The sequence below is a fragment of the Lissotriton helveticus genome, chromosome 5_1, assembly GCF_964261635.1.
Source record: "Lissotriton helveticus chromosome 5_1, aLisHel1.1, whole genome shotgun sequence".
In the NCBI taxonomy this organism is placed as follows: domain Eukaryota; kingdom Metazoa; phylum Chordata; class Amphibia; order Caudata; family Salamandridae; genus Lissotriton; species Lissotriton helveticus.
Window position 1 is genome coordinate 129653273 of NC_136065.1, and position 20271 is coordinate 129673543.

The window sequence follows — 20271 nt, forward strand, 5'->3', positions numbered from 1 at the left end:
AATCCAATTAATGAATAGCCATCATGATTTTCAGGTACACTAAGAGCCCAACTCACAAATTCATACCCGCTCCCATATGACAAAATCTTGATCCGCAATCACAGATTTAGGAAATGTGGGATTATACCTTCGTAGACAGACTTACTCACACATAAAATTCTGCCAGTGATAGACATTTTACATGTGGTTAGAACTGTTCATAGGATGGGTTGTGGGTGTTCTACTGGGACGCCTGTAAAAGGCGTTGAACCTCTTATCACTCTCACGTTTGTGGGAATGCGCACACATTTGTGAGGTAGCTTTGCATCCCTCAGGTGAATCCATTTTAATAGTGGGAAGGGGAATGGAACATCCCCATAAATATTGTGTATGTTGGGAAAGGGAGTTTCCCATCAGGAAAGAGATTTTCCGAGAGAGCAATAAAGTTAATCAGTGCAAATATACTTACTACATTTCCATATGGGGCATTGCTTGTGTATTTGAGTGCTCCTGGAAATGTGTTACTCTTGCAGATTTTCAGAACTATTCCAGGAATTCTGTAGGAATTCCATAAAAATGTAAAATCTGTTCCAAAACTAGCAACAAACTGCAATGATGGACCCTTCCTAGAGTCAGCACCTGACTAACTTTCTCCCAAAAAATATTCGATATCCCTTAAATTAATGTAGGGGATTGTGTGCACACTGAATGGCACCCATCATCACTGTGCCTATTCCCTCAAGGAATTTTAGTACAATGGAAAAACAACAGCAAAGGTGCACCACAACAAATAAGATAATAAGTGCAAGAAGTATTTGAGCACAATAAAGAAAAATAACATAAAGGAGTATTGTTAGTCTTCTTTTAATCTTTAATTTTCAATTCGCAGTGAAACAAAAACAGCCGACGCGTTTCGTCCCGAGCCGGGACTTCTTCAGGGCTGTCGGTAAAAAACATATACATACAATCAATTTTGTGTTCAACAAATAACTTACAATCTAACATTCTAAACAACGACAGACAAATTAAAACCTTCCTACGATAGACATGGAGCTATTTACATTGATCCTGAGGCTTTAGCCCACAGACAATCTTTGATCTTGGGGTTAAAGCCAAGCATCAAAATATATACACATGTGAGAACAAATTAATATGTTAAAAAACAGATATACAAACATTATTCACATATACAGAAAATCATTTTCTGGTAATCACATTACAACCCAACATATTCTATCTAAAGAGGGATAGATATGTACAAAGCGCCTCCAGTATATGCTTGAAGCACCGGGAGGGACCAAACTGAGAAAAGGGGATGAGAAAATTGAAGAAAAAGGCAGAGTAAACGAGAGGAGGCCCCATAACAGGAGTGGACTAGTTCCATCTAGTAAGGAACCCAGTGAGAAGAGTAACCAACTGCGTCCAGCAACAAATACCCTTGTTAAACCGAACGCAAAGCACATTTACCTTTAAGTCTTATAATACGTCGCTTATGGAGGCAGGATAATGTAAAGGGAACTGGAGTCCAAGGATTACCTTCCCAGCTACTTTTACTCCTGATGTGTGTGATTTCGTCGCAATGTCGAATTTAAGATAATTGGACCTTTGGCGGGGACATGAAAAAGCAAAAATCAACATCTTAGAGTTTATTCATTTAAGTTTACAATGCTCAATGAGTTAGTGGCAGACCGGGGGGGGGGACAGTAAAGCCCGGTCTTTTAAATCTAATTTTCCTTTTTCATAATCTACTTACTGAAAACATGCCAATCGGCGAAGATGGCAGTCTTTATCAAATGTTCCTGAATGGTGAGCACGGTCTTGTCACCTTAATCATATATCTTTCTTAGGTCAACTACTGAAAAACATTAAGGAGGAAAGATTGATTGTACTCTCTGCAAGGTGTTTCAAATACGAAAGTCACAGAGACCAAAGTTGGTAGAAAATAAGTTTTACCTGAGTGATCTATGGTTCTAGCGGAGGACTGGAGGTCCTCTTTGTCCATAGAATTTGGGATGTGGGCACTGTATTACAGCAGGTCTGGCAAATGAGAGAATAAATATAATCTTGTGTTATGGTGGGGTGTAACTAACACAGTAAAAATTTTATTAGCATACATTGCAGTATAGATTTTCAAAATAGTGTCCCACCCTATAGGCATTAGTCAGTCATAATCACACCTGGTTGTTGGTCCAGTGGTGTGACTAATATTACCAAAGTAAATGGTGTATTGGCTATTCTGGTTTATTAAGTGGGGGTGCTAATCATGGTAATAGGCTGTTTCTATTTGACTATCCACAAATATATCCCCTTAGCCAAAGACCAATACTAAGCAATGGTGCATTTGAACTTAATAACAAAAGTTCTTGCTGAGCAGGTAATGCAAGAAACGACCTAAAACAGGTACCAATTCTGAAATCCAATATTAACAGGGAGGCTAGCCAAGTTACCTAGTAACACAACAAATTACCGTTCCTGATAAAACGACCGGCGTCCATCCACATCCCTCGTTACAGCGAAACACCCCCAGCGACGATGTGTTCGAATGTAGTGAGCCCATCTTCCCTGTTATATACTGGGAGCAATTAGGTAAAGGGGCCGCACCTGAGGTAGCCGTGCCGGCGCCTTTGCGCCGGGAATCGGTAATTCGCAGTGACAACACACGAGTCTGTGTGGCGATGGCGGCCATCTTAGAGTGGTGTGTGACAGCTATCTTTCACGCAGTATTCCTTGTCCTTAAACGGTGCCCGCCCTTCTTGGTGACCGTGATTCTAAAAACGGTACCGTGATCCGACCATGTCTGCCTTATTATTTAAAGGGTGTCCGCCCTTCCTAATCTCCGCGATGCTGCGACGGTCCTAAGGACGGACCTAAATATTGTCCACACGTCCCACTAAATAAATAAAAGGTCAGAAATAAAAAACCGGTGAAAAAGAACTTAATTTTAAGCAACCAAACCTAATACCGACTGGAGCGTCAGTTGTCAAAAATTCGCCATACACGCCTATATAGTGACGGCGGCCATCTTAGAGTAGCTAAGAGGGGCATGTATATCTAGATTCTAACCCCCTAGCACCTCGTTGTGTGATGAATGTGCCCCCTTAGTATTAACCACAAGGGCCAGTTGAATGCTGTAAACGGCCCTGTCTGCTATAAGTATCATAGTGCAACGAGAAACGATAGAAAGCAAACCAATTTCTATATGTATCTTGAAAATAAACACATCTGGTACTGTCTAATAGAATAACTTAATGCAGATGGGAAGAATAAACACATTTCTAAAGAAGGATGAGTCTATTGTACATGGGTGAAATTAACCCTGATGTAAGGGATAAGAGGTGAGAAGAAATAACGGCGGCCATCTTTGCCTATGTTCCCACGAAGAATATAATTAGAAGGCATTCCTATTTGCATTGCAATAGAAAATATCAATCCCCGAAGGGGAACGATAAGTCATGAAATATATAGTCTCATCAATCCTGATTAAGTATACTAGGATTAATCTAGTATAAGACCGATCAAAAACGTAACTAAAGGTATTGCGGTCAGGGTGACTATAATAATATACCTGACCTCGTGACCATAAAGGAAAGGTCCAATTAAAACAAGACTGATCAAGACGTCTATCTTCGGTTCAGAAAAGCCAAGCTAGAATAAAAGCCCACTTGATTCTGCGGCCCCCAAGCCTCGTGTGATTGAATAGCAACTAGTTCGTGTGAAAAGAGAAGAGGAGGAGGTCTGCAAGTGCAGAAGGACAGGAGAGAAACAACGGAGATATATGACAATGATTGGGACCTTTTGTATGCCTGCCATGGTAAACAGGGAAGGGAACCAATGAACATTGTTGACATGGATTGAAAATGCAAACTATTAAAAGATGTACTTGACACTGAGAGGAGTACGTCATAAACATGTTCTCTAATTTCAAATTGACAGTCCCATGACTAGACCTTCTAACATAGTGTCGGGACATGTCATCCTAAATATTGATTGCATGCAATGCATAAAGGAGTAGGGACATGTCATCCTAGATTGGAACGGGTACATCATATACATGTTCTCTATTTACAGATTGACAGTCCAATGCATAGACCTTCTAACGTAGAGTAGGGACATGTCCTCCTAAATAATATTTACATGCAAAACATAAAATAGACGGGACATGTCATCCTAAATTTGTTTACATGTAAAACAAAAAAAGGAATACGTCATTTGCAGGTTTTCTATTTGCAAATTCACTGTCCAAAATTTGGATCTTCTTACAGATTATATGGACATGTCATCCTAATTTTGTTAATATGCATAAAGGGGAAAATCTCCCATGTAAACCAAAGGGAGATGTGACACTGTACAGGCGGGCTAGGCAAGGAAATGATGTAGTTCATCCTCGGTGTTGTGACCGAGTTCTATGCATCGTAGTCTACATATCCAGCCCGCCTCCCTTTGTCTTAACGCGAGTTCCCTGTTGCCTCCCCTTGGGTGGTTGGCTTGGTGATCAATGCCCATAAACCACATGTTTTCTGTGTCTTCATGATATTGCTGCATATGATAGGACATGGGGTACCTCATGTCACCATTGCGTCTTGCCCGGACATGTTCCTGGATACGGATTTTTAGAGCTCTTTTGGTGCTGCCTACATAAATCTTGTTGCAGCCACACCCCAAGATGTAAACAACATATTTGGTATTACAGTTGATCAGGTGATCTATTGTGTAGGATTTGTTTGTATTGAAACAGAATTCCTTAGTTCTATTTCTACCCAACTCACACATGTTGCAATTGCTACATGTGAAGAATCCTTTGGCAGGGGAGGTTAACCAGTTGGCCCGTTTTTTAGATTCTATGTAGCTTGGGCACAGGATATTACGGAGGTTTTTTCCCCTCCTGTAGCATATTTTGGGTGTCCTGGTAATCGAACCCTGAAGGCTCGGTATATCCGCAATCAAGTGCCAATGCTTTCTTAAGATGTTAAACACTTTACTGCTCTGATCAGAGAACTGTGTGCTAAATGATAGGGGTCTGCTACTATTTGTTGGTCTGGTTTTGGGCGCTAAAGTACTTTGTCTTGATATGTTCCAAAACTAGAAATCATCATCTCGGAACAAATTAGCAAATTTCTCAGCAGTTTGTGTGAATTGGACCCTAAATGAGCATTTCATGGTAACTAGGACTGTACCTTTCCAATATCGGTAGCGGTCAATAATTAGCATCATCTCCCAACCTGCTATACCAGATGAGGTATTTGTAATCTCCCTATGTGTGAACCAACCAGCCACAGAGATCATGTTCCTTCTTAAAGACAAAATGTGGTTTCCCCATTCATAGGGATCCATTATTCAGGGAATATCAATTCCTTAGGAGAAGTTTATTTACTGAATGATTCATTGTGCTGTAAGTGGTGACACCAGCTTTACGGAGAACCCTTTGTCTTCTACTGTCTACAGTTATTTTCTGAAAAAAATGCCAGTTTCAGAGACTGCTTAAGTAGATGCCTCGGTGAAACCCAGGTTATGAGTTCATGCCTAAAAACCTCTACTTCTCAGACGTAATCCTTCTTTCAATTGCAAGTCTGATTAACACTCGGAAGCTGTCTGAATAGTATATTTTACTTCAGGCTGCATGTATGATAGCTATCAAATTTCAGCATTTGCTTACAGTACATGTGTGTACAGTTCCTTCATGATGTCAAATATTCATGTTAAGAAATTGATTGAGGTGTTGTTGGACTTGCTGGTTCAGGTTAATTCCGGCAGTGGTGACTCCTCGAGGCAGTGCTGCGAAGCGGGGCGTAGCAAACTCTGGCATATGGCCGAATGGAGTTAAGTAAATAAATAAATAAATAAAATTAATTACACTGCGGGAGCTGCATCGCCATTTGGCGTTGCAGAGTGCGCAATGTAATTAGTTTTGTTTCTTCATTTATTTACCTAACTCCGTTCTGCCCTATGCCGGAGTTTACTATCCCCACCCTCCCCTCCCCCGCCACGCCCCACGGCACTCCCTCAAGGAGCTGCCACTGAATTCAGCAAAACACACAAGGTGATGGACGGAATGTTGCACATTGGCAAAACATTCACCCCCCAGTCACAGATCTGGGTTTAATCCATCGTTATTTTGCTCATCACGCCACCCCAGTTCAGACATGGCCATATGCAAATCAGTCTTCACCCTGTGCCTCATGGGAACAGTCCAGCCCGAACTGCCAAGCCATGTCTTCCCTGGACCAAAATCAAGCATCCTAGGACCGGTTTCTGGCCGTTGACTCCAGTGGCGTAGTGAACACGGGACCCACGTCTGGGCATACCCTTCCCACATACGGCGACTGTGGGTGAATGTTTTGCCAATGTGTAACATTCTGTCCATCACCTTGTGTGTTTTGCTGTTCGCCCTATGTGGGAAGGGTATGCCCAGACGTGGGTCCCGTGCTCACTATGCCATTGGAGTCAAGCCATTCTGGCTGATGATGGCTGATAGCCAGAAACTGGTCCTAGGATGCTTGATTCTGGTCCAGGGAAGACATGGCTTGGGGGTGAATGTTTTGCCAATGTGCAACATTCCGTCCATCACCTTGTGTGTTTTGCCACTGAATTCAGGGCTTTAGTTCTTTTGCCAGGCGTGAAAATCCTTGATTCTCTGGTTGTCTCTGTACCAAATCAATAAAATATCATCAATATACCAATACCAAACTACTATGCTGACTAGGGAGAGGTTTGTATTTACATATATAGCTATAGTCTCAAAATGTGTAGCATACAAATTTGTCAGGTTTAGAGCAAAAGATTCACCCACAATGTTACCTTGATTTTATAGAAAGAAGATGTCCTAAAACTAAAGCAGTTCCTTTTTAAAACAATGCAGGCACTTTCTGAAATAAACAATGTTGGTACTTTATGGCGTCTCTGTCATCAAATACACCACCATTCACTTCAACAGCATGAGGATTCGCCGGGGTCATGCAGGAGCATGTATGAGATGACATGGTCAACACCAGCATGACTGAAAATACTCCTCTGACTCGGAGTAAGAAAAATTAATAACTTTAGGAGTACCCTATGAGTTTTAGAGCACCACTTTCTGAGGAGGCTTCCTCCCTCCCTTGTCTGCCTCTTGATTATCTCCAACTAACTCGTCCAACCCGAATTTCGGACCCAGACCAGCCTCAGGTATGACTATCTAGCTACATAGCCAATCGCACGCCATTATTTTGGATCCCCTGTGCGGAACAACTTTGACATTTATAACTCATTTTCTGCTAATTCAAGCCCCATGATGGTAAACTTTTTTGAATTGCATGTTCAAGATTGAGATGTAGAAACAGACAAAGGTGTTATAGAACATGTTCTTTCCCAGGGAACCCTTAGATGGGGGTGGGGGATCAAAGGGGAGCTTAGCACTTGCCCACTTTGCCAATGACTGAAAATGTCGCTGCAACCACAGACACATTTGAAAATTGTTGATCCTCATTAGTGAGGTGAAACCTTGGACCATATAGCACTACAAGCTAGGAATTTGTGCTTGGCCCGGCTTGGGAGCTTTGGAACAGACTGTGTTGCAAAATAAAAGCAGGTCCTTGGTTCATACAAAGCACTCTATATTTTCAGTTCATCATGAGTATTGATTTAGTCACATTGATTTAATTAACCAAGTTCATATTAAGCAAGCATTGTTCTGCCTTCCATTGATATCCCCTTTCCATTTGGGTTTGCATAGGACACACTGAACGCGCTGGAGGCGTTGGCACAGTACGCCATTGTCCAAAAGAAGTTAAAACTCGACATGATCGTGAAAGTGGATTACAAGAAACATGGAAGTTTTCAGCGCTATGAGCTAAACAACGACATATATTTCTCAAAGCTCACAGAGGTAGGTTTAACCGTAAGAGTTCTACTGATGGGAAAGCATGGGGAATTCACCATAGTACTTTGTACAAGAGAATGTGTGTCTGACTTTCCTCATTCTCCATTGTTTCCTGTTGAAATTTTTTCCTCTGTATTGGTTATGATTTAGTGATCCATTTACCGCAAAGAAAGCAAATTTGCACTTAAATGACAGCTGTATTTCAGTCAGACAATCCCTCGTATAGAAGAGTCAAGTCTAAAAGACATGATTTGCAACCTCCTTGATAGGTCTTTGAAGAGAATTCAAAAGGTGGTCCACTTACCCAGCGAAAAGCTTTCTACGAAATATGGCAATTTACCACAGTGGAAAAAACAGGCTCCCGATCACCACCAGTATGAGACGGCACCCAACAGTGAGCACCATCTGTGCCCCATTCTAAAAGGCACTCTTATGGAACAGTCTATGTGGTACTTCCTAGGTAGCAAAGGGTAAGTGCATATCCCAAGAGCTTCTTTTACCCTGTGCTCACTTTGTACCATACGAGTGGACTTAAAGTGCACTTCACCGATGAGGACCAAAAAGGCCAAAACTGGTCTGGGGCTGCCTGTGTTTCTGACTGGAGGGGACCTGGCCTGGCCTTTTCTGGACTCTTTCTACATGAGCAGGATCAAGACTGAGTTGCTTGAGTCTATTTTCTGTCTAGAGTGGCACGGTTGGTTAAAAAGAATGGACTGGAATGCAGCACCAACCAATTACCAGAGGCTGAGATTATTTATAGCATTCTTTCCTCACTTTACTTTTTTGTTCATTATGCCCTAGGTGCGAGAGGTACAGGTATCAAGATATACCACTCTGATGAGGCCCAGGTAGCTCAAAACCAGTCTGAGCATTGCTTGCATTTCTGGCTAGAGAGGGCTAGGCCTGGCAGCTGAAGCTGAACTGTTCCTGCAGGAGCAAGATCAAGCCTGATGTGTGTGTTGCTTGTCTCTGTCAAGAAGTTCACAGTTGATGAAAAACCATTTACTGGAATTTTTTCTAGAGCCAGTGGCTGAGATTAATTTAAGCATTCTTTCCATCTTTTTGTTTGTTGCAGTAAACACTCTAAGCTAGATGACTATGCCCAGACTTGGTTCTGTGCTCACTGTGCCTTAGGACTTGAGCTACACCTCACAAATGATGGCCACGAAATCCACAACTACTCTGGGATTCCTTGTGGTCCCAAACTTGGCCTTGCAGTTCATGCTGGATTGTTTGCATTAGAACAGGATCATGGCTGAATTGCATAGCAGTCAATTCAATTCAATTAGTCTTTATTCGATCATAAACAATCATAAAAGACACATATAAACAGCAAAATAATAAAATAATCAAGAACTGACTTTTTAAAACACAATTAAAGTGTCACATGATAAAAATTAATAAAATTCCATTAAAACGTATCAGACTGATAATACATGTTATAAAACCTTTTGTCTTAAGACTAGATAAGAATTCCTATAAGGGAAGGAATACCATAATTACACAGGTTTAGGTTAAAAGAAAAAAAAAGTTCACAATCTTATAAGCAGGTTAGATTAGAAGAGACTAAAAACACCATAGCTCCATTGAAATCACTTACATAGTTACATAATTACATTGTGCCCTGCATCCTATTCCTTCTAAGGGCCCACGTCCAGCTCCAAAATTTAGCCATACCAATCACGATGACTTCGCTGGTGTCAGTTCTTAGAATACGCAAGCCATTTGGCAAGATCTTGTTCCTATTTTAGCACAAACTGGCTTTAGCCATTTGTGGCGCGGGGCCTTATATGCAGGGCAAACAAAAAGTATATGCGGCAAGGTCTCTTCCTCACATGAACACGAGTGGCAATTTGTGTCTTGAGAATTCTCCCACTTTTTTGTGAGTGATTTTATGGGGAGAGTGCCCACTCTAAATTGGTGATAGATCTTCCTATCACCAGGACTGGTAATGGTATCCCAACAGGCCTCCAATCTATGTTACATTTTATGACCCAGAAAGAGACCTGTTAAGGAATCGCCATTCACCTGAGAAAGAGACTTCAGACAGACCATGTCCCTATATAAGGCTTTAAATTCTGATTTTGAGGGGAAAGAATTCCCTTCTGGGTCCAACCACAAGTGGTTGAGGCCCATATCCAATAAGGTAACCCTAATCCTTTGAGGCCATGAGATTTTGTTAGATTTGTCAGCTTCTCTAACGTGCTTAAGAACTTGTGCCTAGGGAGCTAACTCTGGGGTAGTCCAAAGCAGTCGCCAATAGGCGAGAGGTCTATAACCTGCTGCCTCCTCAAAGGAAATACACCCCAGGTCTAAAAGTAAGGGTCTAAGTGGTGTTGACTGGGGAAGGCCGGTCAATACCCTCAAAGACTTGTTCTGAGCTTGGACTAAAGGAACTAAGTTTTCAAAGCCCCAGAGTTCAGCTCCATAAATTATTGAACGTTTCCTTGGTAAATAGCCAAAACCGGAGCTACTGGTCTGGTTTGAGATAAACAATGTTCTTTTAGGAGGGCCTCTGCTAATTGATTATGCTTTAAGACCAGCAAATCCATCTGTGGCTTCCAATTCATTCTTTTGCCCACTGTAACACCTAAATAGGTAAATGAGTCCGTTTGTTCAAGGGAGGCAGTATTCATTTCTACTCTGGCTTTCACTGTTTTGTATTTATGCGAAACCATGAACTTTGTCTTGTCAACATTGACTACAAGATCATGGTCATTACAAAATAGACTAAATCTGTCAAGGGCTCTTTGCAGACCAGCTTGTGTTTTAGACAAAATTAAAGTGTTGTCTGCAAACATTAATAAAGGAACCCTCGAACCAGCGAGAGTAGGAGCGTCCGTGGGATATTCAGAGTAGTGTGAGATAACATTATTAATGAACAAAGAGAAGAGGGTAGGGGCTAACACACACCCCTGCTACACTCCCTTGTTCACTGGAAAACGTTCTGTTGTCTCCCCCTGTTGGCCCCACCTGACTTGGGGATAGGTGGAATCATGTAGTTTAATGATGAATGAAAGGATCTCAGCGGGCATCCCAGCTTCTTTGAGAGTGTCCCAAAGTTTGTTACAGGGCACTAGATCAAATGCAGATTTAAGATCTACAAATGCTGCATAGAGGGTGCCCCCAGCTAAGACCAAGGTGTTCCAATATAACATCATAAATCTAAAAACTTGGTCGATAGTACTAACATGGGAACGAAATCCTGCTTGATAGGTGGATAGTATTTAATCAATCCACCTATTACCCTGCTTAGCACTAATCTAGCCACCAACTTTTGCATTGTGTCTATAAGACTAATAGGCCGGTAGTTGGATAGACAGGCTCTGTCCCCTTTTTTATAAATGAGGATAATTTCAGCCCCATGCCAGGATTCCGGAATAGGGGCTCCTCTAGCCAGACCATTGGCAAATTGAAAAATATATTTCAGCCAATTCTCCAGGTTAGATTTAAATATGTCCGCCGGGATACAATCCGGACCCGGGGCTCTACCTGCAGCTACCCCATCAAAAGCACGTTCTATTTCCAGTAAAGTAAATGTTAAGGTTGACTCCGGAACTACACATTGGTATTGCCCAGGATCATTTGCGTGCGAAGAAAATTGGGTCTGATAATGAGCAACCCAGGCTTCTGGGGGGGGCATTGTTAACAGGTCCTGGACCAACATCATCGACACCCCACTTAATTAAATGCCAGAATCGACACCAGTTTTTCCCATTACATGCAACCAACAAGTCCCTCCATCTATTTTCGTTGTGGGCCTTCTTTGTCCGTAATTGGGTGGCCTTATATTCAGATCTCAGTTTCCTTACCTCCTGCGAAGAACCTGCCCTTATTGCGTTAGACAAAGCCCTGTAGGCATTCCTACATGACCCGTCGTACCATTTTGCTGACTTATACACTGGGCGCCTATTACTTCTTATTTTGGATTTTACAATATAGGATGTCAACTTGGCAACCAGGGCCTCATGATGTGCTGTAAGGGCTGGAAGAGTGTCCTCAATAAAATCAAGTTGCGAGAGGGCAGTAAGGGAATCTACAAGTGTTAACTTGATTTGGGTCACAATGCCCTCATCCTCGGACACCTGAGCCCATTTTAACATGCGGCAGTTATTGGACATAATCACATCTGGTGTTGCAGTATCCAGACTGCCACTCCTAATCAAACAACATTTCACATCTAGTGTCAATAAAAGGGGATATTGGTCGCTCTCTGATCTTTTCATGACCTCCATATCCCTCACCCTTTGCCAGAGTTCAAAGTTAATAAGAAAATAATCAATCCTACTTTTCCTTAACCCGCTAATAAAAGTGGAATTGCCTTGGTTGTCTGATTTGGATCTTCCATTAACTGCACGAAGCCCCCTCTCCAATGTTAAACTTTTAAGCTGAAGAGCGGCTTCTGTTAAGTTCTTATTTGGGGCAAGCAATAAAGATGGGACGCCCCAGACAGCATCCTCGTCACTGGTAAGATTCCCGTCTTCTAGGCCAAGTGGCTCGAACGCGCAGTTAAAACCCCCCACAATAGTCCTGTTACAAGACCCGTTTAGTGATTTAATAAATGTGTCCAGGCTGGAGACGATCAGTGAAGCCATTCCACCTACCACCATCCCTCTGGCATTAACGTTTATAAATATAATCTCAGGTTCATACACGGAGATTATTTTGATGGCCTGAATATCTGGGTTGTCAATCACTAAGTCTTCTACCTGGAAACCCGTCTGTTGTTTAACCCAAATAGTTAAACCGCCTGATGGACACCCTTTGATGCTAGGAATTGCTGGCTTGCCAAATGCCTAGTAGCCTGGCCGAAAGATCGTGCTCAGAGACCAAGGAGCCCATTATGATGTCGGGTGGATTGCCCCCGCCAGGCTTGCGGTAGCAACCGCCGGCCTGGCAGGGGCAATCCGCCGGGCATCCTCTCCAGAATTCCCCCAGCCATATACAAATGGCGGGGGGACCGCGGTGGATGGAAAGACCGTCCGCCGCTTTTCCGCCCCGGTCGCCTTGCGGCCGTGGCGGAAAATGTTTAATATGGTGGCGGTGTCTATTAGACACCGCCAGCCATATTAGCATGGGCTTTCAGACATGCCTTCCCGTGGCAGCAATGCCGCCACGGAAAGGCATGCGGTCTTCACTCTGGGGGCCCCTTGTGGGCCCCCAGAGTGAAGGAGGGGTGGGGGTTGCACACAGGGGTACCTGTGGTACCCCCCTTCATTTGCATAAACAAAGCGGCAGGCACCGTGCGGTGCCTGCCGCTTTGTTTATGCAAATGCTGAAATGCTAAGAGCACCGCCCGCCACAATGCTAAAAATGCAGGATGTGCCCGCCACTGTAGCGGGCACATCCTAATACCCCCCACGGGACCCCCGCCCTTATGGCGGGCGGTCCCAATCCCCACTAGGATGACGGGCACCGCCCCTCATCCTAATAGGCCCCCAAGTTTCCTGGAACGCAACAATGTCGCAAGACTCGATGAAATTAGACCAGTCAGAGGATCTAGTCTTCGTTAACAGCCCAGCAATATTCCAGGATAAAATATTTAATGTCCTGAAGCATGCACCTTCACTTTGTTCTAACAGAGCCATGTTCTCAATACCCTGTGTCCCACTGTTAGTAGCTAACTGGGGGTTTGGATCCATCAAATGGGAAGTAACAGGATCAATAAGGGTGTTCTCTGTCCCAGATGGATCTGCAGGTATCAGTCAGTGACAGCCATCTAAGTCGGACAATGGGGCAAATCGGTTAACTAAGTTTAAATCAAGGGGGTGCCCTATAACCCTGTGATGGGCACTGCGATAGTCACTACAGACCCTCCCTCCTGGCACGGAATGATAATGTGGTCTGTAGAAGAACCCTAGGGGATGGAGAGATATTTTTCCGGGACAATGCCCTTCATTCCTACTCCCTAAACACTCCAGTAAGAGCCTAACTACATGCTCATTATTGAAGTTGGCAACAACGCAGTCACCCCCCGTCCTTAGTGGAGTATCCAACCCAAGATGAACGTCTAGCCATTATCAATTGGTTGCAAATATCCCAACCCCATACCTGTGCTTCCTTCAATTGTACATTAAGCCAGTGCATTGTTTTTGCCATTAACTGGTTAGTAGATTCTATCTGACCATCCTGAAGAGTAGGTACATTCCTCAGGACCACAACCAATGGTGTGGCAGCAGGAGGAAGATTTACTACCCTTGGATCGTGTCTAGTCAAGTTGATCCCCAACCCGGAGTGTATTGCGGGGAAAACACGACCAGTGCCCCCAGGGGCAGTAGTTAATTGGTTATCTAGGCCTGACATAAGATTGTTTTGTACTTTATTGCTCGGTGACTTAGCACAGGGTCTATCTCCCACCACACTGGGAGTACTCGGGATGAGCTGGGCAAATTCACTGGATATGTTCCCCACCTCACCCACGACACCTTCCTGAGCCACTGTAGCAACATCAGAAGCAGTAACCACCCTTCTGTTCCTGCTAGATAGAATAGGCAGTGGGTTAGTTGTTAAAGGGATGGCAGATGGGCATTTAGACATTGTAGGGTTGCATATCACATTAGGTATCGTTTCAGAGGGCCAATTATTTTCCCCCATTAAGGTCACGATAGAACCATGATTAGACACCGCAAGAAGTTCAAGATTGGTTATTTTCTCCTCTATTACTGTCAGTCTCTCAAGAATTAGAGATAAAGATGCCGATATAAGGGCCCCCATTCTAGCCCATAGCCTCTCTTCGGTTTCAGACATGGGTATGCCAGCTGAGTCCATATTTCGAATGCCAGATGTAGGAATGGTGGACTGAGGCTCAGTTGTCGTCGGCAGTATTTGAGACGCCTGCCCACCATTCTTGTTCATTTTAGGCATCTTTGTGTTTTTTTTACTTTGGGGGCCCCTCCCCGCTTCCTCTTTGTGGCCAGCTCTGGTAATGTTTCCAAGACTTGATCCTTAGGCTTGGGCACAGACCTTGTAATAACACGTTGTAATGTGGAGCTTGATGAGCCCTCTCGCACCAGTTCATGAGGGGCAGGACTAGTTGGTAGCTCCATTATTGTAGAAATGTCCAACTGTATAGATTGTGTCTGACTAGAACCTCCTGCCGAGTTAAAGGAATCTAAACCTGTGCCAGGCAGCGTTCTGGCGAGCGTGCAAGAATCAATCCACCCAGAGACAAATGTTTGTTTTGCAGGGGCTCAAGAGATAAACACCGCTCAGTCAGGGCAATTTCATGGGCTAAGACAGAACTGGCTCTAACTAAAAATTGGTCCAGAGTCCCTACCACACTTCTGCCTGTGTGAGCGTTTCTCCCCCTGCCCTCCCGCTAATTCATCATGAACAATGCACAGTACCCAAAGTCTCGTAAAGAATCAAACCTAGCGAGGACTCAATGAGCAGGAAGAGACTGACCTTAAAGTGCTGAGTAGCTAAGAGGGGGGGCCCAGCCCGGCCTCATCCGGTCTTAAACGGGCTCAAACGGGCCCGCCCTTGGCCCGGGCTTTGCCCGGCATGCGCCAGCGTGCGTCCCGCAAATCGGGGACTGCGCGCTCCTTTATGGCGTCCCGGCAGGCGAGCACAGGTGCGGGCGCTTGAGCACAGCGTCCATGGGACTTGCAGTCCCGTAAACATGCTGGCATGCTGGCGTGCTGGCTCTCAATGCGGCTGACTGCGGCTCCCGCGAAGCGGGGACTGCGCGCACCTTTATGGCGTCCCAGCAGGCGAGCACAGGTGCGGGCGCTTGTGCACAGGGTCCATGGGACTTGCAGTCCCGTAAAGATGCTGGCGGGCTGTCGTGCTGGCTCTCAATGCGGCTGAATGCGGCACCTCCAGTCTGTGTCGAGGTCCACACTTGTGAAAAATGATGGACTGGAATTTGGTCATTTTAGTGATCATCACCATCTGAGATTAATTTATGAATTCCCTCCATCACTTTGTTGTTTGCTGCAGTACATTCTTAAAGTGTAACCGCTATGCCCAGATGTAGATCCTGTGCCCACTGTGCTATAGGACTCCTGCTGCATCTCATTAGTAAAGTCACCAGTGTCTCAGATTAATCCAAATATTCCTTCCATCACTTTGTTGCTTGTTCCATGTTGGTAATATGGTATGAGCACAATGGCAAATTGTATCCTTAATTTGCATATGACCATGACTCCTTGCAAATGAGAGAACACCTTTTTGGCATCATGTGTAAATTGTGAACCCTGCATTAACGTGTACAGATGGAGCATTGTGAGCATCTGTAATCTCTACTGTAATGCAGACGTGTCAATAGGTCACACAGTACATCACCACATACTTGTTGTGCTCCTGGGGCAGTTCAGTAAAACCCAGGTGATTTTGTTTTTTCTGCAGAACATAAACATCTTGTCGCACAATAATGTTGAACATCCTTAAGGTGAAAAGATGGGCTCAAATACTAGTCACATTATTGTAGATTGATGCAGGGTCTTCACACAGGTTTGGAGAGGCTCAAGGAAGGGGTAAGATCTTTATGTGAGGTCCCCATCCTCGCTCCATTGCCCCTCCCGGGGTAATTAATTTCTAAGTTAATCCCACCACAGATCTCAAAATGCCATGCACCATCACATTCACTCAGTAAACACATTCAATATTCCACAGCATACACAATCACCTCAAGCATACACATACATGCAGTGACACAGCATCATGCCTTTTTATATAAGCAGGACTACACATTCATACCAGGTGACTTTCTCAGCTCTTTTCCCTACACAGAACAAGCAGCACACAGGTGCAACAAGCATAAATAAATGACTAGATAAACGTTCATATCTACCTTCATATCTCCTCACTCTTTCGCAAGTAAGCACAGATCTCCACAAAGACACCCCACTCAGACACACTAACACACACAAAAAGGCTCAGTCCAGCACACAGCAACATTCAGCACTCAGACGGCTAAATAACATGAGGAAGTGTCCGACGGAAGCAAGCAGCTTAGCCTGCACCTGGTATCACACACTCTGAAGGTTGCATGAACCTCAGATGGATGCCTCCCATATGCAAAGGTAACAGCACTCAGAAGGGACAGCCTTAAACTAGGGACCAAAACACCTAGGCCCAGATTTACAAATAAATAATGTAACTCAGCTCAGTAAGTAAAGTTGCTACACCTCATTGAGTGAGCTGGAGAAAGCAGACCAACACCATATCTACAAAGATGTGGCGCTGTTCTGGTGTACGGTTTACTGCAATATGCCAATGCAGGCACCCTTGCGCTATAATGCAAGGGTGTCTGCATTGCGATCTGCGGAGTTTTTGTACAGGAAGTTGTCCTTTCCTGCACAAATCTATGCTGAAAGGCACTTTCCTCTGGTATGCGACGTCTCCGATGCAACCATTACAATGCCGTTCCATTACGACGCGGATTGCGGTAGGGGGGCGCTCAAGGATAGTAAATCATTTAATTTACTATCCCAACACCTTCCCTACTATCTACGGGGACTGGTGTTGGAATAGTAAACTAAAAATGTTTAATCTGCACCCCCCCAACGCAAGTCGTTGTAACGACTTGCGTTGTTACAACCGCGTTGTAATGGAACGCGTTGTAAAAGTGTGCGTCGTAATGACGTACATCCCTTTCCTCTTTATATATGTGCTGGAGGGGGGAAAAACGTGGAGAAATAAATATTTTTGTCCTTGTTACATCACCCTCAGACACGCGGCAGATTTTGCTGCAAATTCATGGCTTCAAGTCTTCATATATATGGATTTGAATCCACATCTATGTAAGGATGCATGTGACTGCCCATGCGCCATCCATGGAATGCTAAGTCCAGATCCGTTGATGCAAAGGAACGCAAGGATGCTTTGGATACCTTGGGTTACAATCCAAGGCTAATCATGATCCTCACTGGATTGTAAGTACCAACCCAACAATTTGTGTTGAGTCAGTGTTAAAAACATAACGCAAACCCAATTGAAAGTGTTTGTAATCACATTGCCAATGTACTCCAGTTCCACCGGCAGCTAGGTAATATTGTCTGGGATCAAGGACAACAAGTTTTCATGTTTATTTGTCCAACCCATAGCACAATCCCTTCTGGCTCCAATTTAAAGTACCACTGTATGGATCTATGAAAGAGGACTGTCTCCAACTAAAGCTAAATTTCTCTCCATATGTATATGTTCTTTAAACTTACTTACATATATGTTTCAGTAATGCAAATCCTTTATCATTAGGGTGAGTGTTCTAATGAAATGCTGTGAGCTGTGAGTTCAGCTTGCATTACTGATAGTAATATATCAGTATAAAAATGTCTACATATGAAAAAAATGGATTAATCTGAGGATCCTCATAAGGCACACAGAATGCTCCCTAATTATACGTAGTTATAACCAAAAGCCCAAAAGCAAGATTTATGGTTGTTTGATTTCCTAAATGTACACAAAAATAGCAATTTTAAAAACAAATGCAATGATAATCTTTTGTGCAACTTTTGATGCAATTTCTCTGCTGCGTCATTTAGTAAAGCGTGATTAATGCATGCCAATATTTAAAAAAACATAATTAAGCGTGGAGTAACAGTGTGAAACTGGTATGGGCAACGTGGAAACAATTTAGGGTCCCAACTCTGTAATACTGTCCTCATTCATCTTCCTCTTATTTGCAACACCAGTACATAGACACACATATCACAGATGGGCACTAAGGGCATCCTCCCTACTTTTGAAGCACTTGAACTCTCACATCTGATGAGGTATGCAACAATCCTTCCCCATGTTCTCAAACCAAAACATAAACACCCAGCACATATCCCCCAAACACCACGTAAGAGAGTAAAGAACTTTACTTGCTCAGTTTGCCAACCAGACTTGCACGTGCAACCTGAAATGCATTGATTGAGCAATGTATTAATTTTATTATTCAATATTTACTTCATATGTTATAACTAAATAATACATATGTACTCTTTTTACATATTTGTTTAACATTCATTTATATTCATTTATATTGTAACTATTTTGAATAAGAGTAAACATTTTATCTTTAAATAATAAGTATGTATTATGTTTATGTATTTGTTAGCAATAATGTATATTTGTAACTATGTTAAATAATTTAATTTAACAGTTTTTCCAAAGGTTTTTAACTTTGAGTCCCTACTTTCATAATTTTCTATGAGTGGGTTTTGCTGTGCCAATATTTCAGCATGTGTAGTGATGGACTTACTACAAAAGCGTAAATTACTACAAAAGTGTACGTTACAACAACAGTGCAGGTTGCGAATGTTGAAAAGTAGTAAATTTACTCGCAAATGTAAACTTACTCAAAAGCGTAACTTACCTTTGTGAATTAGGCCCGTATGGTTCTGCCTAGGAGTGCAGTTAATTGAAGGAGAGCTAGAAATAGCTGTGCATCTTAAGGGTGATTTAGAGCGGGCCCAGCAAGACCTAAACAGCCATACTAACTAAAGTAGACTCCGGGAATGGACTCTGAACCCATTTCAAATAGAGGGTATTTGAAAATTTCAATTTGTATTATACATTTTAACAAAAAAGATGTGAAATTTCGTTGAATTCACTTGCCGGTATACCTACCTTTGAAAATTCATGGAGGATACTGGTAGGCGACTGTTGCAGGAGACTTTTTCTACTTGACACAATCTCCTGTAGGCAAACATGCAGTAGCTTAACCCTGCAAAATATTGCACATTCAAAAAATATCTTACTAACAATAAATATCCGAATTTAGGTGGTGTATAATAGAGCCCATGCCTGATTTTTAACATGGCCAAAGCTGTCTGGAATGAATGAATCAAGTACCCTAAGGGCTGTGATAACCTCAGAGGGCAGATCCAACCAATGTCCAGTCAAAGTAACTAAAGCATGATAGTAAAAGTCCACTTAAATGAGCCCAGAGCTAATTTAAACATGATCATTGCAGGCAAAGTTGCCTGGAATTAATAAATCAAACATCCACAAGGCACATCTCAGAGTGACAGACCGCGCCATGGTTCAGTCACAACAACTACAGCAGACTCCTGGAGGACCTAAGCTGTGAGCCTCAGCGTTCATGGTCTTTCCTAACAGTGTAAGCAATATACTTGACAAACTTAAGGGGATGAGTGGCCAAACTCATACAACACCGTAAGCATGCAGTTGTAGAAAAACCATACAACTGGCTAAAGCTTTTTCCCTCTCACCCTTATGCAGAGGTGGCCAAGCTCATAACTTAGTCTGAGGCCAGGATCCAATATTTAAAAAGCAATATAGTAAAAAGCAAATGAATGGTGCACGCAAAGTTTAAAAAAAGGCAAAAAGATTATTTATCTTACAAAATGCGTAGGAAATTGAAAATGGTGAACATGAAAGTTTGAGGAGGACCTCAATCTTCTCCTTTGAGGACAAATAACCTGATGTATCCATGGGTTTTTCGCATTATGTGTCTATGGGTAAATATGTTGATACATAAGGGC

At 43.0% G+C, this 20271-nt stretch overlaps 1 protein-coding gene across 1 annotated transcript in view; it reads left to right on the top strand.

Moving 5' to 3' along the window:
- The window catches only part of C5 (complement C5), a 354269-nt gene that overhangs the window by 268101 nt on the left and 65897 nt on the right, over window positions 1–20271 (top strand). Inside the window, exon 30 of the mRNA XM_078641875.1 lies at window positions 7688–7840. Within this exon, the coding sequence (XP_078498001.1) occupies window positions 7688–7840 (153 nt within the window). The remainder of the gene's footprint in view (window positions 1–7687; window positions 7841–20271) is intronic.